Genomic DNA, 21,497 nt, shown 5'->3' with positions numbered 1-21,497 from the left:
GCTTGAATAATTTTACCCCATTAGGGCAAGATGGCCCTAAGACTTTCCTTGCCAATGTGTTTCTTTGTACCACATCACAGCTACCCCAGACGCTCAGGGTCTTCGAACAGGAAGGAACCACAGATCACCTTACTTTGTCCAGCATAGCCCGGTATTCATGGTGGCTAAGGTTAAGGTCTTGGGAGTCAGTACTGAGGAATGACTGTCTTCTGCGTTCTAGGCCTGAGGCTTCTTACCCACGAATAAGGTCACTAACGGAGAGGCGGTAGGCATCTCTGTGACCATTCTTCTCACAAAATGGGCTGTTCCCCTTGAGCGCTTTTTACAACTGGTTATTTATAAGCCCAGAAATCTTGTCTGTGTTTATGTTATTAGTCACTGAGCAAAAGCCTATTTTCCATCACTTGAGAAGGGTTTCCTTTCTGAAAAATGAAAGCCTGTGTCTCTTGGCCAGACACTTTTACCCAGAAGCCGGGTGGCTCCAAGATGGTAAGGAAAACTGTGGCCCTTGACATGCCTGCCAGGCCTACCAGGAAACTGCAGGCCCTGAATAGAAACTTAGCTCAGATTGAGTCAGCCCACTGCACCGTGCCAGGACCCTGCGCTGCCCAGCCTGGGTTTCAGTAAAGCAACAGAGTCGAAGAAAGCACCTACTATGTGGATGGCATTGTGGGTAATTAAAAAAAGATGTGGCCAAGTCAAGAGAGGGAGTGAAGACAGACAGATGCCCCGAAAAAGGGCAGCCTGGGCAGCCAGGCAGGTAAAGAAACGTCGCCAAGGCAACAGAAAAGAGAGAAATGGAGGGCAGAGTAGCATCTGGAACCCTGGACCTCTGAAACAGCCCAAGACTCACCCCCTCCTTCCCTCTCTCTTCACCAGAGACTGCATGTCACAGACCCAGCACTGACAGGTCATAGTGATCCTGTGAAACCAGTACAGGGACCAAGGGTATGGCTTCCATGGGTTCTGGAATATCTGCATCTACACAGGGACATTCACGGGGACCCCAGTCTGTGTTCACTTAGGTTTCATATACATCTGGCACAAAACGGCTGAAGGCGTTGGCGCTGGTTAGTTGACACAAAGTCAAGAGACACCAGAGAGGGACCCTCAGTCGAGCAATTGCCTTCATCCTATTGGTCTGTGGGTGTCTGTGGGTGTGTCTGTGGGTGTGTCTGTGGGTGTGTCTGTGGGTGTGTCTGTGGGTGTGTCTGAGGTAGGTGTGTGGGTGTGTCTGTGGGTGTGTCTGTGGGTGTGTCTGTGGGTGTGTCTGTGGGTGTGTCTATAGGTGTGTGGGTGTGTCTATAGGTATGTCTGTGGGTGTGCCTGTGGGAGTGTCTGTAGATGTGTCTGTGGAAGTGTCTATGGGTGTGTCTGAGGGTGTGTCCTGTGGGGTGTGTGGGTGTGTCTGTGTGTGTGTGGGTGTGTGTGGGTGTGTCTGTAGGTGTGTCTGTGGTGTGTGGGTGTGTCTATAGGTATATCTGTGGGTGTGTCTGTAGGTGTCTGTGGGAGTGTCTATGGGTGTGTCTGTGGGTGTGTCTGGGTGTGTCTGAGGGTGTGTCTGAGGGTGTGTCTGTGGGTGTGTCTGTGGGTGTGTCTGAGGGTGTGTCTGTGGGTGTGTCTGAGGAGTGTCTGTGGGTGTGTCTGAGGATGTGTCTGTGGGTGTGTCTGTAGGTGTCTGTGGGAGTGTCTATGGGTGTGTCTGTGGGTGTGTCTGATGGGTGTGTCTGTGGGTGTGTCTGAGGGTGTGTCTGAGGGTGTGTCTAGGTGTCTGTGGTTGTGTCTATAGGTATATCTGTGGGTGTGTATTTGTGGGAGTGTCTGCGAGTGTCTGTGGTTGTCTCTGTTGGTGTTCTGTGGGGTCATTTTCTTTTTAGGTGATATAGAAATGTGAGTGGTGTCACCCCTGGGAAGGTAGTCCTGGGCTGAGAGAGAGCCTGAAAGCAAGCCAGTGAGCAGCACTCCTCCATGGCCTCTGCTTCAGTTCTGTCTCCAGGTTCCTGCCATGAGCGCCTGTCCTGGCTTCCTCCATGACAGACTATAACATGTGAGCTGAAGTAAGTGCTTTTCTTCCCTTCTGTTTGTTTGCCTTGTTTGTCATGTTGTCCACCGTCCAGAGTTAAAACAATAACCCCGTGTTTTTAATACTGTAGGCGTGAAACAAAGTTTCACGGTGTGAGACTTTCCATGTGTGTTCTCTCACACTGATGCTCATCTTAGACTTCGAGTTTCTGAATCAGAGACACTCAAACTGTGTCAACACCGTCCCGCCTCATGATTGGAGAACCATTACTCCCTCCAACGCGCAACACTACCAACTCCAGTCGCCCCACTCAGAGCTAAACGCCCCACCCAGACACTAAACAGCTCCCTGGCTTATAAACAAAGCATAGTAAGTTGACTATAAGCCAGTCAGGAGGATGGGTTTTGCTTCTTTTGAAGTTCTTAAACAATGGACTGTATAGGGTGTATTCTTTTGTGTGACTTCAATAACCACAAACACTGAGAATAATCCGTTCTGCTCTGTGTCACTGAAGAGGCTTCGTTCATGCTGGGAACGCTTTACCATACAGGCGTTGTGCCGGCTTATTCATTCTACCTTAGAAAAGCATTGAGCCATTTCTGGCTGAGGATCCTCATGAGCAGAGTTTCTGGGAACATTTATTATTGCTGCTGTCTCTCTGATAACTGATTTTATTTTTCTGTGTATGAGTATTTTGCCTACATAGATGTATATCCACTGGGTTTGTGCCTGGTGCACTCAGGGCTGAGAAGAGGGCATCGGCTCCCTTGGAACTGGAGTTATGATTAGTTACGAACCACCATATGTGTGCTGGGAACGGAACCTAGGTCCTCTGCAAGAACAAGTACAATTACCTATTGAGCTGTCCCCCCGGCTCAGTTGGAAACATTCTTGCATATCACATGCCTTTTGCTTTGCTGCAGACCTATGTGCACTGTTGTTAGACGGATACCCAATAAGACTTTGAATCCGAATTTGTGAGACTAGAAAAACTATTCATGGTTTTACTATGACTCTTCCCCCAACCCCCTGCCTCCATTCATTCATTCTTCCTCCTGTCTCCATTCATTCATTCATTCATTCTTCCTCCTGTCTCCATTCATTCATTCATTCATTCTTCCTCCTGTCTCCATTCATTCATTCATTCTTCCTCCTGTCTCCATTCATTCATTCATTCTCTCTCCACCTCCATTCATTCATTCCCCCACCTCTATTCATTCATTCATTCCCTCACCTCCATTCATTCATTCATTCCCCCCACCTCCATTCATCTTCCCACACTGTCCTCAGCAAAGTTTCCTCTTGATGGAGTCTAACTCTCAGCCTTTCCTGAACACCATTTATCAGTGTATGAACTCTCTGGACGCTCTGCTATGTGTTAAAGCTCATCAAACAATATAAATCATAACCTCTGCCTTCAAGAAGTCATGTCCTACTTGGAAATGAAGGAGCCTAGCAAATAATCCACACATCAAACTGTACAGCTCGGACTCCAAGCATCCAGAGGACGGGGAGGAAGGACCAGTGAGGTAAAGCTGCAAGAGTCCGAGAAGTTTCCTAGGAAAACAGGCATGGAACCCAGCAGGCCAAATGCCTGGGGGTTTGCTTTAATTGGGTACCACTGCTACTGTTCTGCCTCACCACAGAGCATCCAGGCAGTGCCCTTTCTTCTATCAGCGTCTTGCAACTTCCCAGAAACCAATTTAGACCACTTTTCTCTCGTGTTCTGTTTATTTTCTATTTCAGGGGAGAGAGGCGAGGACTGGTTGCTATAGCAACAGCTGCATCTCCACATTAAACCTTAGTTTTATCAGATGCCCGCTCTGACACTTCACTTCCAACTTCTGATCTTCTGACTTTTACAGCCACGCTCATGACAAAGCTCCTAACGATTCCCCTCTGCTGCCCTCCCCCTCCCCAAGGTCAATAACACTGCTTGTATAGCCTGAGGGAGCACATAACCTAAAAACCCTGGCCTGGGAGAAACACCGAGGAGGAGGGCATCCTGGGATTTTAACCATCCACAGGCCATTTGGGAGACAAGTACACCAGGCCTCTTAGCAGGAAAGTAAAGTGGGGATCAATTTACAGGATGCTCTAGGTGGAGGCAGATGGTTCTGGAAAATGGAAAATCTCTTCCCGTGGAAATGGAGGGTAGCTTTTTGGATCACATGGACTCCCAAGGGAGGAAGACTCTTTGCTGGTTTTAAGCAAAAGGAGAAAGGGCTTAGGAGGGGGCTGGCCAGAGTTCTCAGCATGGGTTGGATTCTCTCTGTCCAGGGTACCTCCGCTCATGCCAGACAGTGAGTGTTTCCATTGATGTCCTCAAACTGCCAGAAGCACCTTTGCGCTCCCAGGGGGACTCACTTTCATTAAAGATGAGGACGATTCTCACAGGAACCCCCAGCCTGCCTTTCATTTCAGAAACCCAAGAATATCTTCTTGAAAGAGTCGGCTGCCACCTAATTAGTCATTGGGTCAGTCAGTACCAGATTAATTCTTCAAAAGTATATTCCTAAGAACTAAATTGCAAATACCTCGGGGGCCCATGGCTTTACAAAATATTCCTGTGAAGTCTGCAAGGCGCCCGCCCCTGGTAAGGGTGAGAAAATACAGCTAGACTAACAGTTCCCATTGTCCACGGGGTGGTCAGAGCTGAATCACGGGCAGGCACTACCCAGTTTGGACAATGGAAGGCTTCTTGGCTCATACTTGTCTTACAATACACCAACACGGGGGATGTTGGCTGGAATGCTTAAGGAGAACCATACCCAGCCTGGCCACCCACCCAGTCCAAAGGCCGTCACAGAAGCCAGAGGGAATCAAAGCATAACTGGCTGTACTGGTGTATCAGGAGACTGGGGTTACAGAGACCTGGGCTCCGAAAAAAAAAATCAAACAACTAGGAAATAAAACAAGGTATGGGCTCTGTCTGAGGAAGAGAAAACACAGCAGGGTCACTGAAATTTTCTTCCCTTATGTCAGAGTTATACATGCTGGGGAGAGGGATAACATCAAACTCTGGGAGGGCAGAGGAGAAGGCTAAGATAGAGAGAAGAGAGGTCTCGAGGGCACCAGGCTGGACTAGGCACTGGACTTCAGCTCCCTAAACTGCTCCTGGGGGGGGGGGGTATCTCCATGGCAACTTAGCTGGGCCCTAAGCTGGACCGGGCTCCATATGTACCATCACATGCGCACGTGTGCACACATGCACATAAACACACCAAAGAAAGAGAGGGTGGTGGGGGGGTAAGGTGGGGTGGGGTGGGGAGTGCATACCAGTCACCAGGAGACTTTGAGTTTCAGTCAGCCATTATCCCTGCTAATGATCTGAACGCTCACAACCAACCACCCCAAGTAGAAGGAAAGGCCCCAGACTGACAGTCCGTTTCCTTAAACAAGCATGGACCCAGCAGTACGCAGGATACAGAGACAGCTCACCCCAGCCACCTGGCCAAGGAAGAAAAGACAGGTCAGTACCCTCCCTCTGTGCAGCTAAGGAGTGACCCTCGGAGCAGGGCCGAGCCTTTCTGCAGAGCTTGCCACTCCCGATTTTGGCCTCATTGTAAAGACTGTGACAGCGCACGCCACTGCCACCACGGACAGCAAGCCTTGTGGTGTAAGAAGAAGGAAGATGAGAGAGGGTACAGCCATATCTGCCCTGGGGTGCGTGTGTGTGTGTGTGTGTGTGTGTGTGTGTGTGTGTGTGTGTGTGTGTGTGTGTGTGTGTGTGTGTGTAAGAGAAAGAGGAAGGAAAGACACAAAATGAACAAACAGACAGACAGACAGACAGATGGACAGATAGGTGAACAGAGACAGGAGGTGAGAGGGCAATGATACAGGGAGTGAGTTCACTCGTACAGACATTAGACTCCAGTGACCCCCTGCAAAGTTAAGTGCAACCCTTTCCCTTCCGTCTCTCTCTTATCAAAGATGTTTCCGATAGGACACATGTATGTGCGTGTGTCTATGTGTGGCTATGAGCTCATGAGTGTGGTACCTGCCGAGAGGAGGATGTCGGATCCCCTGGAGTTGGAGTTATAAAAGGTTATGAGCTACTCTGTGGAGGTGCTGGGAACCAGGCCCTTGGCGACAGTGGGAAATGTTCCTAACCACTGAGCCGTCTCTTTATCCCTATACCCAGCTCTCTTAACCAGGGACCCTGTCTCAGTCCCTGGTTGCCAGTTGGCCATCAGAGTTAGAGTACAGTGAGATTGATACAACAACAACAACAACCACAACACAAGTAACAGTTAAAGAATGAGTTCTCTGTCAGAATTCATGGAGGCACTGGGGAAAAGCACAAACCCTCCAGTCAAGTGGGCTTAGACTTCTGCAGGTAGAAGTTAAAGGTCTCCAGTCTTCCTTCAGGCAGTCACATATAAGGCTGCTCTTGGGGGTTCTCGACCCTTCCTTCCTAAATGCGTGCTCTTGAGGATATAAGCAAATGATTAAATGACTCCAGTTCATCTCAAAAGTCCCTGTATTGAACACAATATAGTCTCATTTATTCTTTGAAAAAAATCAGCCTCCAGTATAAGTGGCATTATTTAAAGCACTAGAAAATATTGAATTGCAGGAAACTCAGGAGGGCGAGGCAAGGCAATCAGGGAGAAACATTTGTTTTTTGTTTGTTTTATTTCTAATCTCCGGCCTCTAGAAAAAAAAAATGGCTTGGATGTAATCAAATGAAAATAATACACTCGAAGGCCAAGGAGCTAATTTCACAGGAAACATTTAAAATGTGGTCGCACCGACATACAGCTGAGACGCTCGCTCCTGCAGTTAAAGCGAGGCGTGCCCTGGGGGACTTGTGAACAGAGATGGACCATGCAGTTGGGCCCAGCCTGCAAGGATTTCACTTGGAACTTGTGGGGCTGGCAGCAACGGAGTGAAATAAATCAGCACTCAGCAACTCGCCATAGGTTCAAAAGACCAAACAGAAGGCCACGTGCCGCGTTGCCACGCTCAACAGCCTCATGGTGCTCTGAGGTCCCTGGGGAGGGTGGCATCCACGTGGCTTAGAAGTCAACCCAAGACTAAAAGTGTCACTCACTGCTCTTTGGTCACTGCGGCCTTTTGTGACTCTTTGATGACAGATGATTATATCAAGACTGGTTTCAAGAGTAATGTTTGTCGTCCTCTTGGTTTCAGGGGTCACTCCATGTTTCTCAACCTGACCAATTCGATCAGAAGCCTTGGGGTTGTGGGGTTTGGGGTTGTCGTGACATGAGAGTCACAAATTTGCCATGGGAATATCCACATGCACCTAATATGAAGAACCATGGCCTGGGGAGTATGGCCTCAGCCCACCGCCCACCCGGTAAGTTTCTATCCAACCAGAAGGGCATCTCATGTCTCCCTAGATAGTATAGCCGTAGTAACCAGAGGAAGAGACAGCTCAGTGGGTAAAGTGCTTGCCACAGAAGCATGAAAACTGAAGTCTGAATTTCCAAAACCTATGTAAAGACAAGTTGGCATAGGTCCTGCCTGTAATCCCAGTATACAAGAAACAGAAATAGGCTCAAATAAGGGGGTTCTGAGTTTGAATGACAGACCCCACCTCAATATATGAGGTGGAAAGCAATCAAGGATAACTAACATCAACCTAGGAACACACACATATACACACACATACACATGCATGCACACACACAAACACATACATGTACACACATACATGCACACACACATACACATATATGCACACACAGAAACACATGCATGTACATATATACACATACATGCACACACAAACATACATGTACACACACATACTCCTACACAAATGCAAACACACACACACACACACGCTACACACACAATACAATAAAAAGCAATTCTCCAGTGTTTACTAAGCAGACTCCAACACATGTCTAGCAGTTCATTTGCACGTGTAATCCTATATGGACAGTGACTTCATCCAAAGTGCCTTATGGTAGGAACACAGAGAACACAGGCCCCAACATCTTCTCCAGAACAGCAGACAAGAGCTCATAAGCAGGGCAAGAGATTGGCACATTTATCAAAAGTTTAACTATTTCGTTCCTTCTTTTTTTGTTAAGTATAACGATCATTTTTTAAACACTCTTATAAAGAGAATGATCAGCTGGGCAGTGGCGGCGCTAGAGAGGCAGAGGCAGGTAGATCTCCATGAGTTCGAGGCCAGCCTGGTCTACAAAGAGATCTAAGACACTCAGGACCCTCTCTTGAAAAACCAAATATAGGTAGACAGACAGACAGACAGACAGACAGATCTATCATGGTGATGAATACTGATAAGCCTTTCTGTGTTTCAGGAAGCCAGGATTCCCCTGATCTAAGATGAAAGGAACGAAGGCCATCCCTCTCCAGCACATGGAAATACAAAGAGTAAAGTGATGCAATCAAACAAGGCCAGGAAGCGAGGCTTCCAGAACCCCAGACGGCACACACATGCAGACTCAGGCTGCTGCACGGCCCCCACACCCCACCCTTTTTTTGCTACGACCAGATGGGAGGCTGGATTCTCAAGCCTTGTGCTGTGCAGTAAAGATATTAGTCTCCAGAGGGTTTGCGGACAGGGTTTCCTAGGCTTTCAAAGGGGAAGTGGGGGTGAGACATGCCGCCTTTGAAGTCTGAACTCAGTACTGAAATCAGAACCGCAGACAAAGGTCATTTTTATCTCTCCCATTCTGGGCGACCGAGTTGGACATTCCTGTACTTCCCTTCTCTGCTGCTTTCCATATTGTCAACTGCCTCCCTGCTGAGAGAATAGGATTCCTCCGAGTGGGAACCAGGGGTCCGCCCTGAGATGCTGCCTGAGGTTTCCCTCTAAGATTAGATTCCACCAGCATCACACAGCTAGAAAGCACACGCTTCTTCCCTTATTAATCCAGCAGTAGAAGCTTGTGGTGGTTTGGATCTACACACAGTTGACAAATTTGAGGGCAAATCACCCTCACCGGAAGGTCAACAGGACAGTTCACCCCAGAGGCTGCTTCCCAGAAAGACACGCTTGAAAGCAATCACGTTTAAGTACCGGCGAATAGCGGAACTGAATGAAGTTATCATTTCGTGGGCCTGAGAGTAAACAGCTTAGAAACCACCTGGCCTGGGAGCCCGCAGGGGTGGGCCACAAGCTTCTTCTCGAGATGGTGAGCAGAAATGTTGCTGAGCATATATCCATTTGCACTCCCTTCACCTGCAAAGCCCAGCTCTCTCAAGGGTGTAGACCCTGCTCCATGAGGCCTCCTCTCAAAAACTGATCAGAATTCACTCAGCTCCTTTGCTCTTCTGTTTAAGGATGATGGGGCCTTGGGCACAGTGGGTTCTTGAGCACGCCATTTTCCTCTGAGACTACAATGCTCTGATATCGCCCTTAGAGCCAAACAAGACGCTCCTTCCCTCGGGAGAATCCAAAGCTCACTCAACGGGGATAGACAGAGTATTGTTTTATCATGCTGAAGCCAGTGGTGTTGGTGGATCTCTCTGGGTGTGCACACAGACACACGCACATGCAGATGTGTGCACAGGTTGGTTCTAAAGGTCCTTATTGAAGAAGAAACTGTTAAGCATTCTTCTAGCACCAATTCACTTGGCGAATGCCCAAATGACCACTTAGGCGAGCCACTAAGCAAACGAACGCGTTGTCCACACTCCGCACAGCTTCCTGGTTCGCCTGTCATCCTCTCAGTCCGTGCGTCGCAGAAGACTGGCACACAATCTCCCAGCCGTGCAAACCCTCACCTCTGCCCTCTGCTGCCACTACCCTTCTCTGCCAAACTTCAGGCCTGAACGGGTAGCAAGGTCAGGGAAAAAAGGCCAGTTGGAGTGGCCACAGAGCCAGCAGGGCTAGGCATGAGGTCAGAAAGCAGAGTGAAGGCACTACTGAAGAAAAATGCAGTCGGGGGACCCAGTGTTAGGGCCACCAGACAGTGGCGTGACCAGCTAGATTGTGTCCCCTGCTCGAAGCTCAGGTTGAAGTCCTAAGGTACTCTGTACATCAAGATGCAGCTCCATCTGCATGTCCTCTCAGGGATAATTAAGTTTAAATGAGGCCATTAGCACGAACCCTAATCCAGCTAGAAGACTGCACCTGCATGGGATATAGGGAAGGCTTTTTGAAGGTGACCTGAGATGGTGGCCTTCTAGATGCCCAAGGGAGAAGCTTGAGACAGCCCTGGGAAGGAGCCTCAATGCCGTCAGCTCGAGCTTCAACGTCCGGTCTTAAGAACTAAAGGAAACGGTTTTTTCCTTTTCAAAGCTATCGCCCTGAAAAGCTGCATTATGATAGCAAAATAGTACACCCAACAAATCATTATTACCCTTCCAGGGTCTCAGTGTCCACATCTGCAAAATGGGCACACCTGACCTGCCCAGCTCACAGATCTGGAGTGGGGATCCACGGAGAAATCTATGGTGCCCAAGCTTGCGGAGCCTGCAGACTGCCTGGCCCTAGTGTGTTCCACTCTGTGGTTCCAGATAAGGACCTAACACTCGTCTCTACTCATCTCTAAATGACGCTGAGACTGCTGACCCTGTCACAGCACCTCAAAGGCCACCGCAAGAGGTGTATGTGACTGAGTGAGTGAATATTTCCCTTTAAAAAAAACAAAGCACATTCTCAGGCAGTAGAGATGGCTCAGCGGTTAGGCACACCGCTCTGGCAGAGGACGCAAGTCTGACCCCCAATACCCATGTAGGAGCTCGAGATCACCTGTAACTCCAGCTCCAGGGGACCTGACACCCTACTTTGGCCTCCAGGGGTACTGCTTTCCCAGGCATATATCATGCAAATAAAGTCATGTGATTAAAAACTAAAATAGGAAAAGTTTTAAACCCCATCTCGAAGAATATTTGAAAAAAGAAAAAAAAGACTGAAAGGGCAGAAAAGGTGTTGCCAATGTTGACTTTCAGAGGAGGAGTAACAAAGAGAAAAGAACATAGTGATAGATTTTTAAAAATGATAATAATAAAAATAAACTAAACAAATCTGGGGCCACCTCCTTATTTCCTTTACCTGATACACTTTTATGGATCGAAAATTAAAAGAAAGCTCATTTTTAAAAGAAGTTCACTTTTCTGACTTAACCATATATTTAAAAAGTATTCTGGGGAGGTCAAGGTGATGGCATGTACCTTTAATACCAACCCTCGGGAGGCAGAGACAGGAGGATTTCTGTGAGATCCAGACAAGTGAGACCCTGTCTCAACGCCCCTCCCCCAAAACTAATAATATATTTATATTGATATACAAACATATTTTTAAATGAATTTAAATTTTATTCACATACATTTATATATAATAAGGAAACATTTGGACACAGTTTGTTTTAAAGCAATACTTTTTCATAAGAAAATAATCAGAAATGAATATATACATGGAGGTCAATAAAGCCTTGTGTATAACAGTCAGAAATCTGGAGTAACAGTAATGTTCAGCAAAAAAAAAAAAGTTAGACTCAATAAATTATGGTATGCCTCTGGTAAATGAAATACTATAAAGCCTTGTAAAATGTCCTTATGGGAAGTCTTTACTGGCACAGATATACATGGTATAAAATGAGAAAAGCTAGCAAAAGAGCCTGAGTAGTATAACTGAACCCTGAATTTTTTAAACCACATAAATATATAGAGAAATTGGTTTTTCTTTTAAAAAAAAAAATCTTTTACCAGCTTTCCCCTGCCTGCCCTGTATTTTAGGAACACCGGCTATTAGCTGGACTCCATGTGGCAAGGCTCGGTGGCCTTCGTTCTCAGTGCCTCCTCATCTGCGTTTACTTCCGATTCAAAGAGAATCACCTGGAAGACCCGTTCATCCCAGCGTGGCTATCAGGTTTGAGGGCTGGTGCTGGCAATGTGTCCACAGTTGCTGGTCACCCAGCAAGCAGCCTTTTTTTTTTTTTTTTTTTTAAGAAACCTGTCTTTCTCAATGACTGGCTTTCAGTAAGACAGGTTACTTAGCAACAGCAAAAGCCAAGAGGGAAGATGGCGGCGGCCAGAGATGTTTTATGACTCAGATGAGCTGCCCTATGTGTATCTGGTTGCATTCAGCGTAACCAGATAGGAGATAATGCTTGGCTATTTTTATTTTTAGATCATGAAGCGAAATATTTGGCTCCTGCCCAGAAGGGCAATTACCTCAAAGTCTTGGCGAGGCCCCTGTGGTATGTGAAGCGGTAACGAATACAGAAGTAGAGGAAAGAGAGCCACTGACCTTCATAAATACTGATGATATGAGGATGGTTGAGGGATGACATGATCTCAATCTCTCGTCTGATGTGAACCATGTCTAGCTCATCCTTGATTTTGTCCTTACGGATGGATTTTATAGCAACCTATAAAGTCAGGAAATGAAACGTTACTCAGAGAACTCAACAGAAGCAAATCAGCCATTGTTGGTGGGGGTGGAAGACAAATACAGATGTTGCTTGTTGGCCAAAATGACAACCACCACGACAGCTCCAGAACAACACCTGCAGTGGCTCCCATCTATAAACAGCCCAGGGGTTGGGTCTTCGTCCTCTTCTTCTTCTTTAAGCAGTGGCTGTGTAACTAGTTCATTTATCGGTCCTTTAGGGGAAAGAGGGGGCAGAGTTGAGGTGACCCACAGGGCGACCGTGAAGATGCAGCCCAGCCCCTGCTTACACGTGTGTCAATCCTTCCTCCAACTTCCTGACTGAGGAGCATTCCAGTACAAAGCATCTGACAGACACCTTCAGAGACAAACCAGGACAAAGCAAACAGTGGGACAGCCTCCCTGTGTGCCCAGCCCATCAATTCCAAAAGCACCAAGTGCCCACGAACCCAAACTTGTTGAGGACAGCCAGGGCCAGTCCGCAGACTCCTCAGACAGGAAGAGAAGCCATTAGACAGCAGCAGCAGCCTTACGAGGAAATGTACTTTTGGATCTGTCTCTGTTCTCAAACGAGTTGGCAAGGGACAAAAAACAGGGAACCTACCAACCGCTCGGATGCCACACTATAAGCCTGCTCAGTTCCCCAAACGTGCCCTCCCTGGCCCACTTTCCTCACATGCACATCCTATCCTAGGTGAGAGGCAGCTAGCCCACCCCTCTAGGTAATAAGGCATGGTGTTATCTGCAAAAGAACAAGTCCGCATGAGACTCGGGTCTCACGACCGACTACATCTTGACAGGTGCTATCACAAGGTGGCTCCCAGCCCACCACAGCAGGAATGGACCCCACCCCTGAGCATCTTCAACTCCTCCTGCCCTGCGCAGCTCCCGTCAACTATAAATAGAAAAAATACTGTAATGAAAGCACGTCTACCTGAGATCTCTCTCTGTCTCTCTCTGTCTCTGTCTGTCTCTGTCTCTCTCTCTCTCTCTCTCTCTCTCTCTCTCACACACACAGACACTCATGCACACACATACCACACATGTATATACATCATACATGCACACACACACACACACACACATGCACACACATAAACTCATAAACATAAACTCATGTACACACATACCACACATACACACACATACCACACATGTATATACATCATACATGCACACACACACACACACACACACACACATGCACACACATGCACACATGTATATACATCATACATGCACACACACACACACACACACACACACACACTCATGCACACACATACCACACATGCACACACATGGATACACATCATACATGCACACGTGCACACACACTAAAATAAATGAATAAATAAAAGTATTTCTAAAAGGAGGGAGCAGAAGTAGAATGATGCTGCCCGACAACCGTGTGAAGATGATCCCTGAACTCTCTGACATCCTGTCCCCTTTCGGTGGTCAAAAGCGGCTAAGACATAGTGCACAGGAAGCACAGCTGGGGGCCCCATCCTCCTTAGCTCCCGGAGGACCCTGGAGCTGGTTAAAGGAAACTGCACTGAGAAGAATGAGCTGTGCGGCTCCAGGGCCTCTCGTAATTACAGTGCCAGGCTCAGAGCTACCCGGGGCCCTCATGACAGCCCCATTCAGTATGCAGCCAGAAGAGCCCCCTCTTCTTAAGTCAGATGGAAAACCAGGACCGAGAAGCTCTATCTTGGCTGGGTGAGGCCTATATCCTGGGAGCTGATTTCTGGATGAAGCAGACAGTGAACACACACAGGCCCTGGAGGACGTGGGTGGCTGCTGGACCGACTTCTACATTCCTTCAAAAGACTAAAGACGGGCCAAGGTCAGAAACCACCCCTCTGGGTGCGCTGCAAGCTGAGCTTGGCGTCAAGGAAGCCCAATGGTCAAATCGCCATAGCGATACATTCCTTCGTCATCCAGGGTCAGAGAGCTAAGGACAGTCTAACACGTGAGAAAATGAGCCCACTGTCCACTCCCTGCAGGAGTCCAGCGATGTGACCAAGAGCCTCCTGGTGCCCCTGCCAAGGCATGCTTCCAGCTGGGCATTAAAGGAAAGTGCCCGCATTCTCATCAAAGCCCGCTCAGCACTGCAGAAACTCAAAGGGCGCCACAATCGTTAAAAACCACGGTGACTGTCCCTCCAACCAAAAACCTCTCTGGGAATGCACTGCATCTCCCATTGAAAATACCAGGGGCCCATTTCTGTTCCCGTTACCAAGTCAGGGGAAACAAAAGCCGGGAACCACTGAACGGAGTGTAACTGCCAAAGCAGAGGCCGGCCTCCGCTGTGGAGATGACCCTTCCAAGGTCAGCCAGCCAGCTAATGGCAAACCAAGAAACGGTCCCAAGAATCCTAAGAGTCAGCACTCGTTAAGCATCTAACTTGCAAGACGGGTTCTGTGAAGAGCTCTGTGGGCTGTGGTACAGCATCCTTCTCGTGCCAGCCTCTGCTGTGTGCCTTCCCTCCAACCGGCACAGCCACGTCACTCTCTCTAGACCCTTCCCACTCCTCCCCCTTCAGGACGTTAGATAACAACCGATGTCCTCTTTCTTCTTGTTTGCTGCACACCAGGCCTATTTGTGTAGGACCCAGACATCCAGAAAGGGCGTCTTTAAAAGGTTGTTAAGAACAGAGGCTCATAACCACAAACCCTCAGTGGGTATCTGCCTCTAGCAGCCGAAGGATACCGCTGGACCAGTGCACAGATACTGTGGGGTGAAGGTTAGAAACATGGCTCCGTGCCCTGACTAAAACCATTCGCTAGCTGTGTGGCCTTAAGTGGTTGCATAAGCTCTCCATGCCCCAGTTTCTTCCTCCATTAGTAAGGAACTAACGGAATCTGCCTCGTGGGCCCTGCAAATACTGCATGGCAGATGCTTGTGACCCTGCTCGGGCGAGGTTAGCCGCTTTAACTCAGAGCGAGCATTCCGTGAGTAGTGCCTTCCTCTCTTCCTCAAAGCAAACCTGAATTCCTGCTGGTTCCTCAAGACACAGCAAGTGGAGCGCTTACACATGGAGGTCACATCTGTTTGCCTCAATGCACAGGCGGGACCAGAGAGCACCTGGTCTCGTGACGTAATCTCGCCTCAAACTACTGGGAAGTTCAAACTAACTGAAGCCGCCATTGTTGCTGGTACGGTTGGTGTCTGCCGTCCTTAGATTCAAACAAGGCAGGAAGGTAAACAACCTGAACCCCAAAAGCAACCCCAGGACCAGCCCAACTCCCTTCTTCTGAATCCCCATCAGCTAAACACAGAAATGCAATGTGCGGGCCCTGACTTCAGCCTTCATGACTGGAGCTGTTCTTTTTTTTTTTTCTTTTTTCTTTTTGAGCACCTGTCCCTGACGAGGGGAGGACACACATCCACCGTGTCCTCAAGGCAAGAGACAGCAGGGAAACACAAGCAATGAGCAACAACTATAACAAGAAATGATGTCACTCCTCCCGTGGCCAAGCCATCGAAGAACTATGCAGCCTTGTGTGACATTACAGAGGAAAACCCCTTCTCTCTAGCACAAGGCTGAGGGTGAGCTTGGGGCAAGAGGCACAGGGGTGTGTGTGTGTGTGTGTGTGTGTGTGTGTGTGTGTGTGTGTGTGTGTGTGTGTGTGTGTAAAACACACTACAGCCACATTCATAAATGTTCCCCAGCTTGCAAGAGGCTCAGGTGTGTGTGTGTGTGTGTGTGTGTGTATGTGTGTGTGAGTGTGTGTGAGTGTGTGAGACACACTACAACCACATTCATAAATGTTCCCCAGCTTGCAAGAGGCTCAGGTGTGTGTGTTGTGGGTGTGGTGTGTGTGTGTGTGTGTGTTAAACACACTACAGTTCATAAATGTTCCCCAGTGTGTGTGTGTGTGTGTGTGTGTGTGTGTGTGTGTGTGTGTGTGTGTTAAACACACTACAGCCACATTCATAAATGTTCCCCAGCTTGCAAGAGGCTCAGGTGTGTGTGTGTGTGTGTGTGTGTGTGTGTAACACACTACAGCCACATTCATAAATGTTCCCCAGCTTGCAAGAGGCTCAGGTGTGTGTGTGTGTGTGTGTGTGTGTGTGTGTGTGTGTGAGTGTGTGTGTGTGTTAAACACACTACAGCCACATTCATAAATGTTCCCCAGCTTGCAAGAGGCTCAGGTGTGTGTGTGTGTGTGTGTGTGTGTGTGTGTGTGTGTGTGTGTGTGTGTGTGTGTGTGTGTGTGTGTGTGAAACACACTACAGCCACATTCATAAATGTTCCCCCTTGCAAGAGGCTTGTGTGTGTGTGTGTGTGTGTGTGTGTGTGTGTGTAACACACTACAGCCACATTCACAAATGTTCCCCAGCTTGCAAGGTGTGTGTGTGTGTGTGTGTGTGTGTGTGTGTGTGTGTGTGTGTGTGTGTGTGTGGACACACTACAACCACATTCATAAATGTTCCCCAGTCTAGACAACACTATGCCACATATAAAACAGCCTGCTTTTAAATAAGACCACCCTACAGTTTAATGCAGAAACCTTATGTAGTAGCAGCAGGCGTGGCCATGGAGCTGTGAATTCTGCCCGGTGCTGACTTTGGAGTCGGCAGACTTCCTTTCTTTGGCTAATCACCACATGCCACCTGCTCTGTAGCCTGCAGGGCATCCTCTTTCAAGATGGCTGCTCAATGGATGCTGAGATCCTGGTGACAAGTAGGACAACAGCATGAGAAAGAAGGACAGAGGCCGGTTTGCTCAGGCTTGTTCCTGGAGGGGTGTAGCTTTGGGTAATCCCAGAACCCACAACTCTTTCTGTCCTCATCTGTAAATGGGGTTGAAGAGCTTGCGCTGATTGGGAGTGTCTACAAAGCAGGCCCGGCTGAAGGTTTCTGAGATGCAGGTTCTGACCCATGGTCAAGGAGTCGTTAGCAGCAGCAAGACACAGCATGGGCTGTTCCTCCCCGTTCTCCTCACCCTCATACAGCGGCAAACACAGATGGGAGACGAAATAAATTTCCAGAGAGACCGTGGAAAGGTTGCAAGTGTACCAGGGCATGAAGGAGACACTGCTCTAACCCAGGTAGTGAGGGTCCTCTGGTTTCCCAGTCCCCTCACAGGAATGCATAGCCATGCACTGCCCTATATTGGCCCGCAGAGACTATTCTGAAACAGAACCTCCTCAATACGACACGCTTGGGCTTCTTGTTAAGTTCTGGATCTAGAAGTGTGGGGTAGAACCTGGGATTCGGCATTTGTAGTGAGCGTCTTAGTAACGCAGTGATGCTATCCAAGAGACCACAGGTTTGGGGAGCCTGCTCTGACCGTGGTCCGGGCACAGGAACATTCGTAATAGCTAAGATTTTTTTCTCTCTTTTGCTGTATTGGAGATTGAAACTGGGGCCTCAGGCACACTAAGTAAGCACTCTCTCTGAGCTGCATGATGCACTCTGTTTTATTTATTCTTAAAGACACAGGCTCTCCCTGACTTGCCAAGACTGGCCTGGAAATAGGTCCATGGCTCAAACGGGTCTTAAACTTGTCAAGTGCCAACCTCAGCCTCCTGGGTGACTAGGACGCAGGTCTATGCCATCAGGCTAAACTCATGACGGTGTTCCCAGTGAGAGCAATAACGGACGTTCAGCACGTGTCCACAGAACTAACTTCACTCAGTCCTAAGTACATTTTATAGTGAGACGCTGAGCCCGGGGGCTGTGGATACAGGAAGGATCGAGTATGGTTGAGGGTCAAAGATGGCGGTGCATGTCTTTAATCCCAGCACTCCACAGCAGAGGCAGGAGGATCCCTGTGAGTTCAAGGCTGGCCTTATCTATATAGTGAGTTAGGGAGTTAATTACAGGCCAATCAGGGCTACATGCTTTTCTCAAAACGTAGAAACGACCCAAACCGAACTAACAACAAAGTCAGAACATTGATACTAGCAAGTGAGTGTTGAAGAATCCCAAGGTCTTCAGGGAACAGGAAGATGTGGCCCCTCGGAGATGAGGGAGAAGTGCTATGCGGTGAGGACTCTGAAGGGAGAGGGACTGGGGCAGTGAGCCTCCCAGGAACATGCAGGTCATAAGCATCACTTAGAACAACAGTGCATCTAATCCCAGCAACGCCCACTGGCAGCCATCTGGCCTGCCGTTCACGAGGTGTGAGCTCATGCCTGCCACGTTCCTGTTTCACGTATCACCGAAGGAGCTGCAGGCTACTTAACCAGAGGCAGCCGAGGAGTGAGCGTGGTCTTCCCTCCTTACCAAGAGCCCAGGCTCCCCAGCAGGGAAGCAGGCAGCCCAGTGGTAGAGGGCGGTGTCTGGGATTGTCACCCTGAGCTCGCTCGCTCGACAGACTTTAGGGCAGAACCCTGCTCCATATGGGCCACACACACCCCAGATTCCCCAGATCACCAGAGGGCCTTGATTCAGAAACCCCTGCCTGGATCCCGGTAATGCCACCCAGAAGCCTATGTTGCAACCCAAACCCTAATCGATTCAGTGACCCTACGCTCTGTGTGGAGCAACCGGCTGCCAGGATTCAACAGGCCACATAGGGCCTGTGCCAACCCTGCCCGGGGCAGGGGGCTCCTCGGCCTTCTCCCCAGCTTGTGTATTCATGTTCCTACATGGGTGTTTTTGCAGACAAGGGATAGAGGAAAGCCAAGAATTGTATGTGTGTGTGTGTGCCTTGAGGCAGCCCACCCCTGCAAGAAGTTCTGAGAAATACAGGCCTGTTCTCCGCCCTGCCTTTCCTAAAACTGCCATTAGAAACAAAATAATTCCTTGGGTGATTTCAGTTTTTCTCCTGCTATGAAAAAACAATGTGGTTTAGCTCCAGATTCTAAACAGTGAAAGTGTGGTCTGGCCTGGGCCAGCTCAGAGCAATTACTGGGGACATCTTTGTCTACTCAGTCACCCTTCCCTGCTCTGTGTCCACCCAGACCCACCTTTGCCCCCCCTCCATGGGCTGTGCTAAGAATGTCCAACACTGCAAGAAGGGGAACTAAGGACCAAGAAATCTCTGGGCAGATTTACACTTCCACTGTTGTGTCAGGGTTTATGAACACAAGCTAGCGGCCATGCCTGACCTGGGAGGAACCAAGGAGGGCAAAAAAGGAAGCACTCGGGAAGATGGTGTTGAGCAATGGTGCCAACCGTCAGTAAGGAGTCGGCCTCGAAAGGGCAGGCAGGGTCTCTGAACCAGTGATCTGTCAACGCAGTGAGTGGGGACAGGGCAGGGAGGCCTGGAATCACAGGGGTTTGGGTTTTTTGGTTTGGGGGTTGGGCGTTTTAGAGGGATTGGGGGGCAATGAAGGAGAAGCGTGTTTGTTTTAAGAATAGGTCTAACCATGCTTCCTTAGCTGGCCTGGCACCCACTATATCAAAGACTTCCTATCTCAGGCGAGTTTATTATATTCCAGGGTTTAAGCATTGTAATCTCGCTAGGCTCGCGCCTTTCATCCCAGCACTCTGGAGGCAGATGCCGGCAGATCTCCACGAGTTCGAGGCCAGCCAAGGCCACACAGAGAAACCCCATCTGGGAAAGAACAAACTGAACCAAAGAATGGTCAGCCTAAGTGGCCAACCCGTTGGCTCTTATTGTTCTTTAACTTAAATATGGCGTAGTCACGCTACATACCAAATAACTGACAGAAGCAATGAGCTACCTGTGTACACAGAGGGCAATTAAAGGGGGGAGTTGCTTCCTGCAGGAAGCCCGTGGCCGGGATAATTTACCCCTGGCCTATGGAAACATTTCACTTGTCCTGGCTCAAGGTGAGCCCGTGGATGACGCAAGGCCACAGAAGGCAAAGCGGATGGGTGACTTCACGGTCTGCACACAGCCTGGGGCGTTTAATAACCCGCTGTTAACAACAGAGAGGCTAACTCAGACATTGTCAGACACACAAAAGCACTCGAAATGCAAGGCTGGGAGCTGTGCCTAGAATCACCGAACCCCTGTTTATTTTTAGCTCTGCACATTTCTGAAAGCCAAACACGCTGTGGCACAATTGGCTTACGTTAGTGAATATGTGTGGTATGTATGTATGCGTGCATGGGGGTGGGGGCACATGGGAGACGGGCACATGCATGCGTGCGCGGGCCAGAGGTTGCTGCTGTCTTCCTGGGCCGCTCTCCTGCATACACACTGTGGCAGGGTCTCTCCCTTGAACCTGGAGCCCATGGCATAAGCTAACCCAGTTTGCCTATTCTGAAGATCTACCTCTGCCCGCTGTGTGTTGGGGTTACAGGTGGACCAGGACACCCACACAGCCTTCTGTACGGGTGCTGGGGACCCTAATTCAGTTTCTCACGCTCGCACAGCAAATCCCACTTGCACCCACTCATCCATTCCCCAGCCCACGAAGTGTAGCTGGTTTTCCCCCAGCTGACAACCGTCTTAAGAAGCCGGTAGAAGGCATGAGCCTGAGGCTAGGTGAGCCAATAAACTGGAAGACCTCCGCCCAATTTCTGATTCCCCTGCTGCTCTGTAGAGCAGGGCTGTAGTCAGCCAAGGCTGGACCCCTTGTATTTATGGACCTCTGAACTCAAGAAAGTTCTAGGTGGAAGAGCTGCGAAGCCAGAATCAGTACTTGGGCCCGTGAGTACGTCCAGGAACGTGCTGGGGCGTCCTAGGGTGACAGAGTCACATGCTGTGTCCCCATCTGAAGATGAGGCTGACCTCAGGTCTAACCTCTGGAAGCCACTCTGGGGATCGCATCAGGTTGTGCAGAGGATGGAGAAGGGGAGAAGCAAGGAGTAAGTGTTCCATGCCCACCTCCCTACTGCACGGGGAGGAAACTGAGTCCCAGGGGAGGTTAAGTCTAAGGCGAGGTTCCCAAACCTCACAATAATAGGCTACGAGAGACGACAGACTAACAATGTGAGCACCCAGTCCTGACGTAGAGCCCTGCGCACAAAGACGCGTTCACATTTACAGGTGAGGCAGCCTCCCGCGGCAGGACGCTTGCATTATTGATAAACTGGGAAAGGGAATGACAGCTCTGTCTGAGCACACTGGCAAAATATGAGTTGTTTCACAGTCTGATGCAGGCTTTTAACCTGCCCCTAATGCCAGGGCAGTGCCCTCAGAGCTGTGGGAGCGATGGTTTGGTTGAGGGGTTTTTTTTTGTTTGTTTGTTTGTTTTTAATTTTTAG

At 49.0% G+C, this 21,497-nt stretch overlaps 1 protein-coding gene across 1 annotated transcript in view; it reads right to left on the bottom strand.

The window, feature by feature from the left end:
- Positions 1–21,497, bottom strand: part of Nuak1 (NUAK family kinase 1) — a 69,893-nt gene that overhangs the window by 25,040 nt on the left and 23,356 nt on the right. Inside the window, exon 2 of the mRNA XM_032910486.1 lies at positions 12,222–12,342. Coding sequence (XP_032766377.1) covers positions 12,222–12,342 — 121 coding nt within the window. The remainder of the gene's footprint in view (positions 1–12,221; positions 12,343–21,497) is intronic.

The sequence above is a fragment of the Rattus rattus genome, chromosome 1 (assembly GCF_011064425.1).
Source record: "Rattus rattus isolate New Zealand chromosome 1, Rrattus_CSIRO_v1, whole genome shotgun sequence".
In the NCBI taxonomy this organism is placed as follows: domain Eukaryota; kingdom Metazoa; phylum Chordata; class Mammalia; order Rodentia; family Muridae; genus Rattus; species Rattus rattus.
This window is presented reverse-complemented; position numbering and strand designations above follow the sequence as displayed.